Below are 19,089 nucleotides of genomic sequence, written 5' to 3'. Positions count from 1 at the left end.
CAGAAAAATGGAATTGGTTAATTTTAAAGGTATAGAATAGAAGTTATTTTATTTACTTACACCTGAGCATATTGAACGACATTCTTCTGAGAATTTAGAGGAATAAACTTCTTGATCTTCTTTAACACGCCGATCTACTTCTTCTCTTTTCACTTTCTCTTTCCGTGCTCGGAATGGAGACTATAAAATATAGATGAACAAATCAAACAAGAGTCCGATGAGCTTGTATTGAGATCAAGGTGTACTCTCATGACTGGCATTCTCCTATCAGAAAGCTCTGGCAACCTTCTCTGACAGTAGAGAACTGCTATTTTAAGAATGTACCTTGAAGGTTTTTCCGCTTCAGACTATGAGTAGAACTAGTGCAGGGTATTTCCACTGCTGTGGCGATTCAGGTGCTTTGATATGATTCGTATCACGATTCACAACTATGTCAATATTTACCAAGAAAACAACAGGATAAATGAATAATTGATATTTTTAGTCCTGTCGATGTCAAAGAAATAAAACAGTTTTATTTCACGACATTGATGTGGATCAAAATAAGGGCCAAACTAATTTAAGAGTGTTTGTTTGTGGATAATGTTTGACGTGGATAATTAAGAGTGACAGGTCACTTACTGAAGCGACAAAAAATATAAAAAAGATAATCCAGATACATCGATTCAAAGGATATTTAACATATTCCAATAATAATCACTGTTATAAAACAAAAACATTTAATGATATTCAGTAATGAAATACCCATTAATTAACCAATCCCCAATGTTATACACTAAATAATTAATGGAGAAGACACAATGATTTTAGAAATGTTTTCTTACCTTTCCTTCGATCATTTCATATATAATACAACCAACCCCCCACCAATCAGGGCTGAATGTGTAACGTTCATTCTTTACTACTTCCGGAGCTGTAATAAACAAATACAATAATTTCTTTAATACTTCTGGAGCTGTAACAAATATACAATAATTTCTTTACTACTTCCGGAGCTGTAACAAATATAAAATATACAATAATTTCTTTGTTACTTCAGTAGCTGTAATAAACAATTCTAAATGAAATGAAATGTGGTTTAACGTCCTACTGTTCTTCTCCGACTGGGTTAATGAAGACAGGCATACGCCATACAGTGTGCTATGAGGGTAAGTTTGCCTGGACAGCGCTGCTACAGCCTACTCTTATATTGAATTCCAGTGCCAAAGGAACTCTTACATGCATGCGAATGTGTACATGGAACCTCAGTTTTTCGTCCCATTCGAACTGCTATACGTTATCCCTTGCCAGGGATAACATCCTTAAAATATTTAGTTAAGTTTTTGTGCATGAGGGCCCAGTAGTGTTCAATAACTTGATTTAGCTCCCTTGAATCCAAATTGATTTCAGAGATAAAATTCTTACATGTACATACATACGCAATTAGTCCCACTTGAGAACAGACATAAAGTCAACTTTTCTTTCAATTCCTTAATCGAGGATTTTAGTCTAAAAAAACATGCTTTGAGAATTTTGAGAAGAATATATTCTGCTTCCATTCAATAAATTTCAAAATGTTTATTTAGTCTTTGTGTGTATTACAAACGCATTATAGAGAGAGAAATGGGGTTTAACGTCCACTCGACACAAACTAGGTCATTTCGGGGCTAACATATGCTTTAATTTTATTTCAATAATTCGCTTGCACGTAGGGGTCTTTAGCAGTGGGAAGAAACCGGAGGACCCGGAGAAAACCCACGAGGTTTGACAGGCAACCCCAATCCTTGTCACGTACAACCAGGGATTCGAAACCACACCAGTTGACTCAATTACATGCCTTATGATACAGAGCGCATGTGCTAACCATTCGGCGATCCAAACCCATAAACTAATTTTTGAACATGTTGGCTATTCAGGGTTGAGCTCTCTTCTCAAAGTAGATAGTTCTCTGTGTGCAGGTGAATTATAAATGTAAACACAGTAACAACTACGTACCCATATAGCCAACCGTTCCTACACGACCTCTAATAGTTTCACCATTCGGAATTTCAACAGCTAAACCCAAATCAGATATTCGTACATGACCTGCAATTAGAAATAACATAAGTTTTACCGGTAATTGATTTTTATTACAGTAAACAATGTAATAGAATATCTAGTGTTACATGTAACTAAAGGTAAGAGGTTGACATGACTCACGACATGTAGATCTGAATCCTGCCAAATGTGTACCTCAAAGAAGGATCAAATTTGCTTATGTAGCAATTTTAGCTATATGTACATGCATACAATCTACTATTGGACGAGCTTTTGGTGATAAACATACAAAGTGAGTTAAGGGAATTTTGCCAGGAAAGAAACATTTCACGTGACACCTACTTTCCTAAATTCCATCTGTTTTTGATGTTGTTCTTAGTGTTTAACAACCGGTTTTACCGAAGGTGATATCGCAGACAAGTTGTCTTATTTTTATTATCTTAGTGCATGCGCAGGGGTCTTTCCTGTGGGAGGAAACCAGAGTAAACCCATGAGGTTGAGAACATGCCCCTATTGCCCTATTGCTAAGTCACATACGCTCACACCAGGGATTGCAACCACAACCGCAAGTCCGAGGTGATTGGCCAGCTAGAAGTCGAAGCATGACACTCTACTACCCCCCCCCCCAATCTCCAAATTCCATATCCCAAGGTATATAATTTACTTGTATATGGGGCTTGAGTTCATTTTGCCAGCTGAACTACAAGAAAAACAGAGAGATAGAGAAATGTGGTTTAATGTCAACTTGACACAAAATTAGACTCAATGACAGATCTTATGATCTAAAGTGCATGTGGCAGAACACTCGACCAACATCACCCACCCTACACTGCTCCATAAACAAGAAAACAAATATTCCTTTTAAAGTGATACTTACCATAGTCATCCAGTAGAATGTTTTCTGGCTTTAGATCTCTGAAATATAAACACCTTAGTTTGTAAGAAAATGAAATTGGGTTCAACTTCCTACTGTTCTGTACCGACTGGGCTATTAAAGACGGGCATACACCATGCAGTGGGCAATTCAGAAGATTTAGCCGGGACAGGGCACTATGGCCTACTCTTGACTTTTCGTCCCATCCGAAAAAAAAGATAGCTGTTCTTTTCAGGCCCTCCATCCTGCACCACTGACACAGAGAAACCATGCCGTAAAATTGCTATGAAGTATCTCAGCCAAAACCAAGGGTGAACCTGAGACCGCGAGGCTAGCGAGCCAGCATCTTAGCCTTACCCACTGAGTCACTTTGACTCCCAATATTGTAAGGAAGGTCTCCTGCCTGGTTACATCTTTAAATCCTACCGAATATTTACTGCACTCAAGGGAGATAATAATTTTAAAAATAGATAACCCATTAACAACATTTTTTTTTAACACAATAAATTTGTCTGAGCTCTCGATAAGAAGCTTAACACACCAGTGACTTATTAAATCAATAAAAACAATAACTACATAAAAATCAGTCATGCAGACCAGTTATGTCTGATCCTAAGTGGAGACCTAGTTATTCATTTATAGCTATATATAAAGGGAGGGAAATGTGGTCTGAAATTTGCCATTTTCTGGGGACAAAAATATAATTTTCTAAAATTTCATGTAAAATGTAATGAAAAGAAATGGGGTTTAACATCCTACTTTTCGGCACCAGCTGGCCTAATGCAAATGAGGGATGCCACAAGGCAAATTCTGGTCCAACAGAAATGCCACTAAGTAAGTTTACTCTTATTTCAAATTAGTTCAGGGGATCTTTAACATACTGCCAATGGTATACACAGGACATTGTTTTTTTCTTTCCATCCAAACAACTAGACACTTTACTAAATTATATGTGAGGGTTAGGTTCTTGACCACACAATATATTTATTTATATCTTTATTCTCACAGTCATTGTCATTACAACACTACAGTTTATCTTCTCTATTTACAGAAGACAACTGCATGCTTTACCATGACAACGGCTGCTCACTCATGTTAATTCATTACTATTATTATATACAAAGGTCATGAATATTCATATTAACAGTATATACATATTCTGCCCTTATTTAGGTGGTAGACAACCATTAACATTAAATAAATCTTAGAAATCGGCTCACCTGTAAACAATGCCTTCTCTGTTTAAATTCTCTAAACCACAAGTTATCTCAGCTGCATAGAACACAGCCCTTTCTTCAACAAATCCCGGACTACCCATGTTGTGGATGTGGAACTTGAGATCTCCCCCATTCATAATTGTTAGCACAAGACACAAAGCATCTTTAGTTTCAAATGCATAGGCTAAATTGACCTGAAAGAAAGCACAGAAACACAAATGAAATCAAAGCCCAGGTTTTTATTCCATATTAAAACCACTGATCATCATTTAAGGATTTTGAATCCATTGTAAACTACAATATTGTGAAAGTTGAATCTCTAAAAAGAATATATCAGTCCAAAAATGGTATGATTTACTGTAGTTTTGACAAGATGTGTGAATTGATCATAACCACCATACTGGTCATTCAAGTCTTAGCCTCGCTTCTCCATTTTAAAATTAAATCATTAAATGGCGGAACCGTTCTAATCTACTTAAAATCAGAGTCATTCGATGGCATTGAGGCTTGATTATTGTCTTGTCATGTTAATAAATGTCTAATAGTTCATATAACATTTAAGGCCTAAAGAAAGACCTGCAATAGGCAGATTTAGCTCTTACATAATACCTGTTTAAATAATTAATTTGTATATCAGCATGGATTAAACTGTGAAATATAAGACATTGTTTGAATAACAGAAATGATGATCTGCAGCTTTAAAGGCTGATCTGTACATCTGAAGCAAAGGGAACATTAGCCAATGAAAGTTTAATAGCTAACATTGGCGAATCAAAGTTTAGTAGCTACCATTGGCGAATCATAGTTTAGTAGCTAACACTGGCGAATCATAGTTTAGTACTAGCTAACATTGGCGAATCATAGTTTAGTAGCTAACACTAGCGAATCATAGTTTAGTAGCTAACACTGGCGAATCATAGTTTAGTAGCTAACATTGGCGAATCATAGTTTAGTAGCTAACATTGGCGAATCATAGCTATAGTTTAATACATGTAGCTAACATTGGCGAATCTTAGTTTAGTAGCTAACACTGGCGAATCAAAGTTTAGTAGCTAACATTGGCGAATCAAAGTTTTATAATCACATCTAAAACATTCTCTAGTGTATCTTGAGTAGAAAAAAGTTTGAATGCTAATCAATACTCAACTTGAATGTCATGCTAATATTACAAGTACTATTATACTATGACCGTGTGAATTAAAATGTTTTAAAGTTAATACTCAACCAGATGTCGGGCTGATATTACTATTGAGAGAGAGAGAGAGAGAGAGAGAGAGAGAGGAGGGACGTGATTTGAGGTCCATTCGACACAAACTAGGTCATTTTGGGACTAACAAATGGTTCAATTTTATTTTAATAATTTGCTTGTGCGTAGGGGTCTTTTGTACTGGGAGGAAACTGGGGGACTTGGGAAAAAACCCATGAGGATGGACAGGCAACCCTACTCCTTGTCATGTACAACAGGGGAATCGAAACCATGCCAGTTGACTCAATGACAGATCTTATGATACAGCGCGCATGCTAACCATTCGGTCATTCCCCCCCCCCCCCCCCACCAATATTACTATTGTACCATGGACCGTGTGAAGTAAACATTTCAAAGCTAATACTCGACTTAAATGTCGAGCTGATATTACTATTGTACCGTGACCTTGTCAAGTAAAACATTTCAAAGCAAATACTTGACTGGATGTCAGGCTTATTTCACTATTTCATTAGACCTTTTTATAAGTTTTTTTTTTGACTTTCGAAGGAAATCAGTGTGTAAGCCAATTTAATGTCTCGTACCGCTCTGCCCTGGGCGTGAAATAAAAGTGTGAAATGTGTCTGATCTGTCAGTTTATCCCTGGCTTTGTTTGTGACATATTCCTATTGATTTTTAACATCTCTATTTGCGCATATGATTTGTCAGGGGAGATATTGTTAGTGGTAATAATATAAGTCTGGTTCTGGCTGTTGCTTCCTATATATACTGTTGTAAATTATTAAACATAGATAATTGATTAACTGATTGATTGATTGATTGATTGATTGATATAAGTTTATCAGGCCCAGAGTTCACACAAAGCATTCTCAGACTTAAGTTGAGAATTTACTCAAGTTTCAATCACTGTTTATGAAAAATATCTTTGATCCAGAAACGCAAAACTTTGCACATACTTTCTTAAAGATACATTAGTTAAGAGTTTAATAAAGAGTTGGTCATTCTTGCTATAATAATTCAAAAATAGATGATAAAAAAAGAAAATACTGAAAATTTCATTCAAATTACTTCATTCTCAGCCAAGGTATCATTGTTTGTAGTTTTGACAAGATATGTGCACAGTGGTAACCAGGGCACTGGTATAAACGTAACTTGGCCTCTCTTTCCCATTTTTTAATTAAATTTTTAAATGTCGAACCGTTTTAATCTAGTTAAAATCTTGAGTATCCGATGCCATCAAGAGTCAATTATGGTCTTGTTTTATTAATAAATGTCATATTAATAGTTTATATAACATTTCAAGCCTAAAGAAAGACCTGCAATGTATGTTTAATGATGTATTTGATACATTAAAACAACAGAAGTTTTATAAATATCTATACTTTAGTTAAAATAAGGCGAACAATTTTGAGTAAATTCTTAACTTCCTGAGAATGTTTTGTGATCTGAGACACCAATTCTGCTATCACAGCATCAATTTTGAGTAAAATGGACTTAATAACTTATACAGGACATTTTGCCCAAACACCAGTGTTTTTGCTAGTGCTGGCACGATGTATCCTTGAATCTGGTCAGGAACCTTGATACGAATTGTATCGTGATACCTGAATCACAATACGTATCATATCGTGACAGCAGTGGCAATATTCAGCACTACTAGTTTTTGGCTGCTCTTCATCAAAGGTCAAAAAGAGTCCACAGGTCAACCTTTGTTTATCGACCATCGAAACGACTAGATGCTTTTTTCCCTGCCAGGACCTTCATCCTCACCAGACTGGAAAACCAAAGGAACTTTCTCAATCAACACCACTGACATCGAACCCGGAACTTCCTGAATAGTGACCACCTGCCATATTCAATGAGTCACCCACCTTAATGACTACAATTTTGAGAGAGAGAGAGAGAGAGAGAGAGAGAGATAAATGGGGTTGAACGTCCGCTCGACACAAACTAGGTCATTTCGGGACTAACATTCGGTTTAATTTTTTTATTTCAATAATGAGCTAGCGTGTAGGGGTCTTTAGCAGTGGGAGGAAACTGGAGGACCGGGAGAAAACCCACGAGGTTGGACAGGCAACCCTACTCCTTGTCACGTACAACCAGGGATTCGAAACCCCGTCAGTTGACTCAATAACAGTCCTTATGATACAGCGCGCACATGCTAATCATTCGGCCACCACCCCCCCCCCCCCTCTACAAGTTTGAACATTCTAGCTCAATAAGAAAGAGTTATTGTGCGGGCGGACAAACAGACAGACGAACCCATTTTTATAGTCCCCTGCTATATAGACAAAAGAGTAGATATAGACAAAAAGAGTAGATATACGTTAAATACTTACCACAAACCTAGAATTAACTTTTTGTAAAATTTGTTTTTCATTTAATGCCATGGCCTCTCCCTTTCGTTTCTTGATTCGTTTCTTCTCCAGTTTTTTACATGCATACATTTTGCCAGTGGCACGAACTTGACAAGCACATACTTCACCAAACCCTCCTTTACCTAATACTCTGTACATTCTAAATGTATTCTTTGTAACCGGTTCACTGTAACAAAAAATAAATTCAAATCAGAGATACTAAGAGAAACATGGACAAAAAATCGCCTCTAGAAACTAAAGGAACAGTCCAAATCTATTTTAGTGAATAAAACTGGTTATACAGTGGTTTAAGGGATCGTTACTCATTCAATTGTACGAAATTTCTTAATTGAGATACGTAACCCTGTTATGGAAATCAGGCCACCAGTGCCAAGAAAGATAGAGAAATGGGGTTTAACGTCCACTCGACACAAACTAGGTCATTTCGGGACTAACATATGGTTTTAATTTTATTTCAATAACTCGCTTGCACGTAGGGGTCTTTAGCAGTGGGAGGAAACCGGAGAAAACCCATGAGGTTGGACAGGCGACCCTACTCCTTGTCACGTACAACCGGGGATTCGAAACCACGCCAGTTGACTCAATGACAGGTCTTATGATACAGCGCGCACGTGCTAACCATTCGGCCATCCAACCCCCCCCCCCCCCCAATCAGTGGAAAACTTCTCAATTTATGATCTGATATTGTAGACACGGTGAATAGGCTGTTGTATCATATTTTGGTTTACATAGTTAAACATACTCTTATTTTAAGGTGTCGCGTAAAATCTGCAACTGCTCAAAATATTTCTGATTTCTTTTTAAGCTATTTAATCATTGTTTGACAAAGCTACCTCTACAACCATTTTAAGCTGGAAATCAATTTAACAATTTAGGGCAACGGCAAAAACTCTTCGATAGAAGTTTTCAGTGAAACTCTTACTAATCATTCAAACAAATATACTGACAATGACAATTTTTTCATTGAAAACTCTTACAGAGAGAGAAATGAGTTTAAATCCCTATTTTCAATCAGAAATAGTAATGACAGGTTTTTCAGCAATAATTAACAAGATCTAGGTTTGAAAACAGAAACCAACCTTTCTAACCATTTCCACTGTAGATATCTTTTAAAATACATACTCTCTAAAAAATCATTAAATGGATCTGTTGTGAGGTATTCTGATAAAACTCTGCAATAAACAAATACAATATTTGAAGAAGCATTATGTAACATTTAGATAAAGAGCTAGGATAAGTTTGTCGATTTACCTGTACAGTCCAGGTAACAATTAACACAGGTAATTTGTTTCTAGCCTTAGTAGTGAGATTACACACAGAAACTAAATGAAAAGCTGGCAGTAACTGAACCACATGCCAATCCATGATGAGAAGGCTGGCAAACAATTACCCAATATTCTATCATCTTAATTAGTTTATATGGTAATCAATTAAGACTGTAATATGATACATATATCTATTTAACTACTTTAAACTTACTCTGAGCAAGTTAAAAATAATTCTTTACTGGAAGTCTTTTGAGCCATTGCTTCTTTTATAGCTGATACTTGGTTTCCATTAACCTGACTTATATAGTGTTCCGACTGAAAAAAAAAAAATTCAAATCACTGTAGCAATATCGTTCGTAATCTTATAGGGAGAGAGAGAAATGAGGTTTAATGTCCACTCAACACAAACTAGGTCATTTTGGGACTAACATATGGTTTAATTTTATTTCAATAATTTGCTTGCGCATAGGGGTCTTTAGCAGTGAGAAGAAACTGGAGGACCCGGAGAAAACCCACGAGGTTGGACAGGCGACCCTACTCCTTGTCTCGTACAACTGGGGATTCGAAACCACGCCAGTTGAATCAATGACAGACCTTATGATACAGCGCGCAAGTGCTAACCATTCGGCCATTTGTTTGCAGATGACACCTAACACAGATTTTCGAAATTCTACGATACAAAATATATAACTTTGTCTCACAGAAATTCTTGCGTAGATGACAGAACATTTCTTGAAATTAAATCCAAATAAAACAGAACTGTTCGTAATTGGAACCAAGCAACAACTCTGAAAAATTGATCAAACACTTAGTTAATTTTGATAAAGAAATAATTTGGGGAACCTATAAAGCTCGAAATATTGGTGCTATATTAGACTCAAACCTATCGTTTAAAGATCACATACAAAGTATTTGTTCCACTGCCTTCTATAATATACACCGAATTGGAAAGATCCAACGCTATCTCAATTATGAAAATATAGAAAAGCTCATTCACGCATTAATCTCAACTAAACTAGATAACCATAATGGTTTACTCTACGGCTTACCAAATTATCAGATTAACAAACTACAACCACAACATGTTCAAAATTCAGCAGCTCGACTCCTCGCTAAAACTAGAAAACATCAACACATCTCCCATGTATTGCAATCTTTACACATTGGCTCCCAATTCAGCAAAGAATTAAGTTTAAGTTCAAGTTACTCCTTTTCGTCTTTAAAGTGTTAAACGGCCAAGCTCCATCTTATATAAAAAGTTTTGTAGAACCCTATACTACCAGCAGAAACCTCCGTTCTCAGAAAAAACATCTTGTAAAATCTTCAGCCATAAACTTACAACTTGGAAAACGTGCCTTTTTTTTATGCTGGTACTTTTCCATGGAATAGACTACCACAATCAATGAAACAATTACCGTCTGTGGGCCATGTTAAATCTCAACTCAAAACATTATTATTTCAAAACCCTGATCTGTAAATAATCAGTGAATATAAAAACCAACAGCGCCTTAAAAACTGTTAAATCTTCAGTGTTATCTGTTTTATAAATGAGATAATTATTATTATTATTATTACAAAAACAACCACATCCAGTTAAAACATAATATATCAAGGCTATCTTCAATCTTAATCAACATTTCTAAAAAAAAAATCAATGTTTGTAAACTCTTAATTCTCAAATTATTTACCAAATCAAATGAAATGGGGTTTAACATCCTACTCCAACTTGGCTAATGAAGACAGGTAAATTAGTTAACAAGCAAAATAAAAATTGTTTACAGGAAGCAATAATATTCTTGAGAGATAACTAATGGACATTATTCAACTACAAGTACCGAAGCTGAAACTATTTCTAATATGAATATTCAACAGTCAGTATGATAAAAGGCTGTTACATGCTTACAAATTATTCAGTCTTAATCTTACATTATTCAATTGTAAGTACCGAAGCTGAAACTATTTCAATATGAATATGATGAAAGGCTGATACGTGACTACAAATTATTCAGTCATATATCGACTCATTGCCACTTTAACTATTTTACAATCTGATTAAAATACAGATCTATATTTTGTTCCATTTTTTATACTTTCGATGGCGTGTACTACATGAAGATCTGACCGGTTGTAGTGTGAGGTTGAGCCAGGGATCACATGAGCAGCTTTTGACCTTTTGACGTCAAACATTTGTTTTTTTTAGCGAGATACACACATGTCCCAACAGACCATTTCATTGGCTAATCCCTCACATCAATCAGAACACAGGTTATAAAACAACTCTTCCACTAGATTCTAGCATAGTAAAGACAAAATTTTGAACTATAAAAACGACAAGAAATAGGATCTGTGTTTTAATCAGATTGACTTTTTGTTTTCAAAGTTACCATGAGAGAGAGAAATGGGGTTTAATGTCCACTTGACACAAACTAGGTCATTTCGGGACTAACATATGGTTTAATTTTATTTCAATAATTCGCTTGCGCGTAGGGGTCTTTAGCAGTGTGAGGAAACCGGAGAAAACCCACAAGGTTGGGCAGGCGACCCTACTCCTTGTCACGTACAACCGGGGATTTGAAACCACGCCAGTCGACTCAATGACAGACTTTATGATACAGCGCGCGCATGCTAACCATTCAGCCATCGCCCCAAAGTTATCATGACAAAGCAGCATCTTCTTCCTACCTCCAGAACATCTGATACTACTTGCCATTTTAAAATGGATGTTAATAAATAAAGCCAACACATGCTGACAATTATTACATAAAATTTGATATTTTGTGTTTTTATTCGTATTGCACAATGCAATGATTGTGTACAACTACAATTTAAAGGAAGTTAAGCAGCCCATACTATTTTTTCATCAATTACAATGATTGTAATTGATATGAAGAAATTTAATGTGTATGGAGGACATTGACGGGCGAATTAATTGAAACAATTTACTTGAATCAATTAATTGATGGATATTTATTGACGGCTCGTCAGTTAAACAGACCGTGTGTGCTAGTGCCAGAGATGCTTTCATCTCAAAGTTTTCGATCAGAATGAAAATTGACGGTAAAACATTAATCGTGTGTGGGCAAGGTCGATTTCGCCAATTAATTGATATCAATTAATTGACGAAAAAATTGACTGTGTATGGGCCGCTTAAAGAGAGGAACACAAAAACCAGTTAAAGACACTTAAATCAATTTGCTAACTAATGTTTATTCAAGTTACTCTTTAAACCATGCCCATACTTCTGATTACTGTGGTTTATCACTTCACATACATATACCGTATGTATATCTAACACAACGCCCAACATTGTCCAAGCATTGAAACTTTAATTCAAGAGCTTAATAGAGTACTTAGAGTACTAGAGGTTTTGAATTACATGTACGTTAGCATGTACATATATATTCCATTACAAGTCAATCGAGATCAAAAGTTGATTTACACGAATAGTATGTAAACAATCTCTCAAATTTCTCATTTAAATTTAAGTGCGTAGGATTAAATTTCAACAAAATTAGATTCAACATCAGTGTAATCATTTTATCTGATTAAAGCCGACAGGCGATCTGATGTAAACATTATACAGTTCAATTCTGTAATAACGATTATTTTCAACTGATGTCGTCATAAGTTCAATGTATTCTTCATCGACTCTTAAAGGGACGCAATTTATTGAGTACACATACTTTGTTTATTTCACAAAATTCAGAGTTCACTCATTCCGTTTTTATTTTGAGTTAAATCAACCCGAGAGAAAAATATAATGTCATACAAAGCTTTCTAATCATTACAATACAGTGGACTCTGTCACATCCGATCTCTGATCACTCCGGATTGCTGTGACATCCGGTATGATTTTCATGTCCCAAATTATTTCCTTATTACTTCAGCCAAACAATCGCTGGTAAATCCGAATTCTGTATGTTCCGGATTCCGAAATCAATCAGCCGTCCCGTCACATAATTTCCATTGAATCGACACCGTATAATCCGTACTTCAAACGGTGGGTGTGAAGCATCCAATTATCGGTGAGATTAAAACTCAATGGGTGTGAAGCAAACTAAGCAAACTACTTTAAACGATTACATGCATTGATATTTATAAATATATTGTACGCATGCATTGATATTACATGTAAACGATTTATGAATATATTGTACGCATGCATTGTTATTAATTATTTAATATAATAAAATTTTGAAAGTACAGAAAAGTTTATCATTTATAAAGGGAATAGCATTCTGGTGATTCGAAGCTACAATATAAAAATACTTCCGGTTTTCGAAGTTACAGTATTTCCGGTTTTGGAGAAAACTCTGTATTCCGAAACGCTGTGTGATCCGAATTATTGTAACGATCCCGCACGATGTCGGATATGACAGAGTCCACTGTAGATTATGTGGAACTATATCATCTCTGTTAATATTTATTTAATGCTTACAGGACTAATTTTCGCTGTCATTACAACAGTTGGTTTTTGCTATGGTATTTATATTAACAAATTGATAAAACAGAAAAAACTATGATCCTAGAGTTTTGGAATAATAGCGTTTTAACAACTGGCTTATTTCTACGCAGGCACATCTCTTCAAGGAAAAAAAAACAAACTTGTGTTTGGCTGATTAGAAATAGGACAAAAAATTATTATCCCCCAAAATTAGTTGATTTAAGGATAACACCCACTGTATTTGACTAATCAAAATTACGGGAAATACTCTTTATCCCCCAAAAAATGAGTTGATTACCTCTGAATGTAAATATTTTTCATAAACTTCTTCAGCTTTGGCAAGACGTTTTTCATCTGGGGTGATGTCATAATCATTCTGAAAAATAGGAATAAACTATATATTGAACAAACATTAAAGATAGGTTGCCAGGCAACGAAACACAGCAGCTAAATCGTCCGGGCAGTCAACAAGAGTTGTCGCATATTTTTACTTTTTTCGCTAATGAAACATTTATAATACATTAAAATCTGATTAAGAGTAACAACTCATTAAGTAATTATCAAAAAATCATTAGAATTTGTTTGGTTTTTATAAAGTTCTGCCCCATGCTAACGTTTAGTATACGAAACTTTTAACATCATGGATTTAGCTGTTCACGTCATAAAAATTCATTGAAAATTAATATATTTGTTCGTCTCAAGACCTTAAACTCTGTATATCAATCTAAAGTCGATCGGATGATAACTTTAGCCTCTAGAGCAACACAATAATTTTCAAAGTGATCAAGGGTCATAACTTTGGCAGTAATTATCGGAAATTGTTGAAAATCAATATGATTCTTGGTCTAATGACCTTAAACACTGTATGTAAATTTAAAGTCAATCAGATATTAACTTTGGCCTCTAGAGCGTCCACAAGATTTTTTGAAGTGATCAAGGGCCATAACTCTGGCAGTAATTATCGAAAATCGCTGAAAATCAATAGGCTTCTTCTGTCTCATGACCTTAACCACTGTGTATAAATTTAAAGTCAATCGGGTATTAACTTTGGCCTCTAGAGCTTGTGGACGCCAGACCAACGGACGGGGGCGACGACAATATACGAACACATTTCAATGTGGATGTATAAAAAACAATAGTATGACAGAGGTCATGGCAAGGACAGTGTCTAGTTTTTCGGTTAGGTGAAAAAAAAGAAGGTCCCTACTACACATGCACATAAAAGAGCCCTTGACATAATACTAATTTGATGGATAAATTTTAGATAAATAAAATGGTTATCTAAGATTAAGAATTAAAAAATTATTAAACTTAAAGGAGCTAAATCGCTAATATTTGGGACCTAGAAATTACACAAATGGGTCGCAATGCATATAATAATGTAATTAATATGAATGTATATAAACTGATTTGCATTCAATCGTTTCCGTTATAACTCTAATTTCAAATCAGTTATGTTCGCTAGAAGTCTCAATCGAAGGGCAACCTCTAGCGTCTGGTTATTCCAGTCTACACCGATACTATTTATTGCACATGCTCTCCAGATAAAAATATGGCGTCATCGTTTGACATAACTTGTGGAATATGTCTAGGCTTGTTCTTCAAGTCCACTGAACAGTAACACTTGTAACATTACAAATAGCGCTGAAACGGTATTATGGTACACGATTCGTGAACCAATGGTAAAATGTTAATTTTGTCTTAAATATTGGATATCAGAAAACCATTTGTTCCAGTTCACAATATCAATGTTGATTTGATAAATAATTCTTGTTTTCAATGTCGAAGTCTTTGGATGATATTGAGTTAGAGACTTAGCTACTTTAAGTTCTAGTATTCTGCCATTTACATATTATTCAATGTTGGGGCTGATGTCCCCATCCTCAATCCCCCCAAAAAATGGACAACACATATTAGTAATATTACATATAAATTAATTAAACTTTTATCTTTTTTGTAAAGCAATGATCAATAGAACCATGGAAGGTTTAGAACTGTTTATTTCTATCTTAACTATCTGAACCTCAGACATGATACCTTTTCAAAGCTATTCCAATGGCTATTGGACGAGCCGAATTTGGTGAAATGCTATAAGGTTTAATTAATGTTCCGCATTTCTACATCAACCAGGCAAATAAAGACACCTGGGACGTCAGCACCACCTAACAAATCTTTAGGCCAGCAGTTGAACAAGCCAACCTTGACCCATATTCTAAAAGATATCAATTTTCTATGAAATCTATTCATTTACATCTTAAGAATAAAGAAATGATTGTATTGTTAATTGGGCCAAGTCTGTGAATCGATCACAATATATGTCCTATCCTAATCACGTGAAATCCGCTAACCCTATAGAATAATGTATGACTATTTGTAAGATTCTTAATTAAAGATCTAGTTATTGTAATATTTATTGATTTGTACTAGTATTGTTAAGTTGTAATCAAATAATCTTAAACAAAGACTTTTCTTATCCCTAGGTCTGTCCCAAAACAATCGATGCATACATATTAAAGTAAGTAATTTTCCCATAAACCAAATTTTGTAATTTTCTGTAACATGTATCGCAAGATGCTGGCTATACAGCAATATAAATGACACATGAAATTTGTTTTTGAGAGGCATATTCTCAGGAAAATAAGATTTCACGGAGACCACACCCTGGGTCAGCAGGCAGGTTCTTTGGTTCATAGAGGGGGAGGAAACGGGATGACCTTCTGGTCTAGAGTGTCGCGTTTCATGGTTTTGATGTCTGGTGTGAGTGCATATGGCTTGCAGATAGGGCCACCTTCTGAACCTCACAGTGTTACTCCGGTTTCCTCCCACATCCACAGGAAAGACCCCTGCGTGTGCAATAAGATAAAAAAAAATGAAAATATAACAATTTGTGAACGACATCACACTCAGTGGAAGCGGACGTTAAACACCGCGAACAATAAGTGTTGAAACCAGTCGTCGTTGTTTATATTTCAGGAGAGCCGAAAAAAAGCTCCCCTCAATCAACAAAATCGCTCCCCTAACAAAGCTCTCCCAGTTTCGGTAAGAAGAATGATTTAGAAATTAAGGAGAGTGATCTGATATTAAGGAGAGTGATTAGTTATGTGTATGGGAAATGGTTCTAAGATCAATAACTGCATGTAATGGGGTCATTCCTGCTTTCATACATGATAATAAACCCCCAATGACTTTCTAAAGGAGAGCGATCTTCAATTTTGTGGTGAGGGAAAAAAAAATCTCCCCTCAGTCGACATTCAGGTGAGCAGTAGCAGGCGCTTGAGAGCCATCGCTTGCCTTAAAAAAAAAATGACTGTGAAACTAAAAACCAAACAAGCATAACGCAAGTTGCACCAGAATATGTGTAACAATTTTAAATTGATAAGAAATGTGATGAGTATAGATTAAGAGTCAGTTGTTGAAGTAAAGAAGTAGTTAAATATTACTTATTGATTAATTCTCTACAGCTAGAAGTAATTTTATTCAAGTATTCACTGACCTCATTAATACATGCACCAGTAAATCGACAACCACTGGAGACATGACATTTACATGACTACGGTTTTATTCATGTCACTAACATACAACTACATCTACCATATATATACTTAATATACATCAAACCCTATTGTATATGTATAGCAAACTGTTTCTCAATGATATAAAATCAAATGGGCTTTTACTTTTCACAAATTAGATAATTTGGGATCAACAGAGAGAGAGAGAGAAATGGGGTTTAACATACACTCAACACAAACTAGGCCATTTCTAGACTAACATGGTTCAATTTTATTTCAATAATTCGCTTGAAAAAGTAATTAGATAACACCTATTTTTTTAATTGCATACTTATCTTTTCATAAATCATTGATAATTTTGCTTATCAGTGCTTAATGTGAGCAAAAATGCTTGCGATTGAAGCAGAAATATGTTCTGAAAGGTGAAAGACAAACAGATGCATTTTGATATTATAATAATCCTTGTTTTTTACATGGTACATGTATTTAAGTTACAGGAAACACTGTAACCCAGGTATTGTTTAATCTTGTGTATCTAGCACTAATTTCTTTCACATTCGTTTAATATCAAATCTTTGTTTAAAAATTCGTAAAAATTGTTTAAAATCACCAAAAATCATCTAATTTGTACATGTGTCCAGTTTAAAGCTGACTGATTAATTTTGATAATGAGTGTCCAATTTACAAGTAGCAGTTGATGAAGGACTACAGGCTGTTAAGGTTGTTGGTAAGGAATTATTTTTTTTTTGGGGGGGGGGGGGATGTCTTTATTTCATTAATTGTCTTCAATCCAGTGGAAGGAAACCAAAGAGCCAAGTTTCACCATTCTCACTCAAATACATGCAGAATCAAAGTTATGTTACAAAGCCTGGAAATAAGGCACCTGTCACAGACAATGTCAGACACAAATGCTGGCTTTGTCAGGCACAAAACCTCTGGTGTCTGTCATTTTGTCCGGCACTTATTTGTCTTGTTTATTGATATTATTAAGACATGTCCGGCACAAAGTTGAAAATGTCAGGTACTATTTCATTAGTGTCTGACATTTTGTCAGGAACATCTAAAACCGTTATTTCCAAGCCTAATGATAAACTTATCTCATTGCTGAAAATGCTCATCAAACTAGGTCAAGACAATCACAGACATCTACACCGAGATTGAACATTTTACTTTAATTACAGGTAGCAGCAGATCTATTGTATTCCCAAAACTGTGATGGACAGGTGGTCGGACAAATCAGGTTTATTAGCCCTCCGCTTGCTCCCCGAAAACTGGGGGCAAACAGTAAAGAAATCCATTTTGTTTTTATTATTATTATTCGATTTATATACATGTAGCGCTTCATTACACACAAGTGTTTCTAAGCACATTCACAATAAAACAGTTCAAAAACATTTTTGAAATAATTACGTTTTTAAGTCAGTCTTAAAGCTCTGGATGGAAGAGGACACTCAAAGAGATTTTTGGAAGATTATTTTAGCTGCTCTAAAATCCTCAATATGCTACGATGACACCACACAGTCCTTATTATGAATAATGTTTCTATGGGAGTACTGAAATAAGATGGTAATTATTCCAGGACAAGCCAGGTCAAACAATTAGTGTAAATTAGATTACCACAGACCTAATCTGATTCTGTATCACTAAAAATCAACATGTTATTATTCAGTCCCAATAAAATATAACGTCAGCTTGGTTGTCTATAAAACTAACGTCAGCTTGGTTCTCAATAAAAAAAAATAACGTCAGCTTGGTTCTCAATAAAAATTAACATCAGCTTGGTTCTCGATAAAAAAAAATAACGTTAGCTTGGTTCTCAATAAAAAATGTCAGCGTGGTTCTTCTCAATAAAAAATAATGTCAGAGAGAGAAAGAAATAGTGTTAAACGTCCATTCGACACAAACTAAGTCATTTCTGGGCTAACACACGGTTCATTTCAATAATTTGCTTGCGCGTAGGGGTCTTTAATAGTGGGAGGAAACCGGGGGACCCGGAGAAAACCCATGAGGTTGGACAGGCGACCATACTCCTTGTCACGTACAACCGGGGAATCGAAACCCCGCCAGTTGACTCAATGACAGACCGTATGATACAGTGTGCGCGTGCTAACTATTCAGCCATCCAACCCCCCTAATAAGACTAAGAAGATTTTTGAAAATTGTTGTTAACATGTAC

At 35.4% G+C, this 19,089-nt stretch overlaps 1 protein-coding gene across 1 annotated transcript in view; it reads right to left on the bottom strand.

The window, feature by feature from the left end:
- Positions 1-891: 891 nt before the first annotated feature.
- The window catches only part of LOC126815097 (G protein-coupled receptor kinase 5), a 36,114-nt gene continuing 17,916 nt past the window's right edge, over positions 892-19,089 (bottom strand). Inside the window, exons 4-11 of the mRNA XM_050540634.2 lie at positions 13,700-13,777; positions 9,169-9,272; positions 8,769-8,861; positions 7,651-7,855; positions 4,111-4,301; positions 2,894-2,931; positions 1,975-2,064; positions 892-995 (exon numbers count right to left, since the gene is read on the bottom strand). Of these exons, the coding sequence (XP_050396591.1) occupies positions 892-995; positions 1,975-2,064; positions 2,894-2,931; positions 4,111-4,301; positions 7,651-7,855; positions 8,769-8,861; positions 9,169-9,272; positions 13,700-13,777 (903 nt within the window). The remainder of the gene's footprint in view (positions 996-1,974; positions 2,065-2,893; positions 2,932-4,110; positions 4,302-7,650; positions 7,856-8,768; positions 8,862-9,168; positions 9,273-13,699; positions 13,778-19,089) is intronic.

This window comes from Patella vulgata, chromosome 3 (assembly GCF_932274485.2).
Source record: "Patella vulgata chromosome 3, xgPatVulg1.2, whole genome shotgun sequence".
In the NCBI taxonomy this organism is placed as follows: Eukaryota; Metazoa; Mollusca; class Gastropoda; family Patellidae; genus Patella; species Patella vulgata.
The sequence above is the reverse complement of the archived record's forward strand: the minus strand, read 5'-3'. Positions and strand labels throughout refer to the sequence as shown.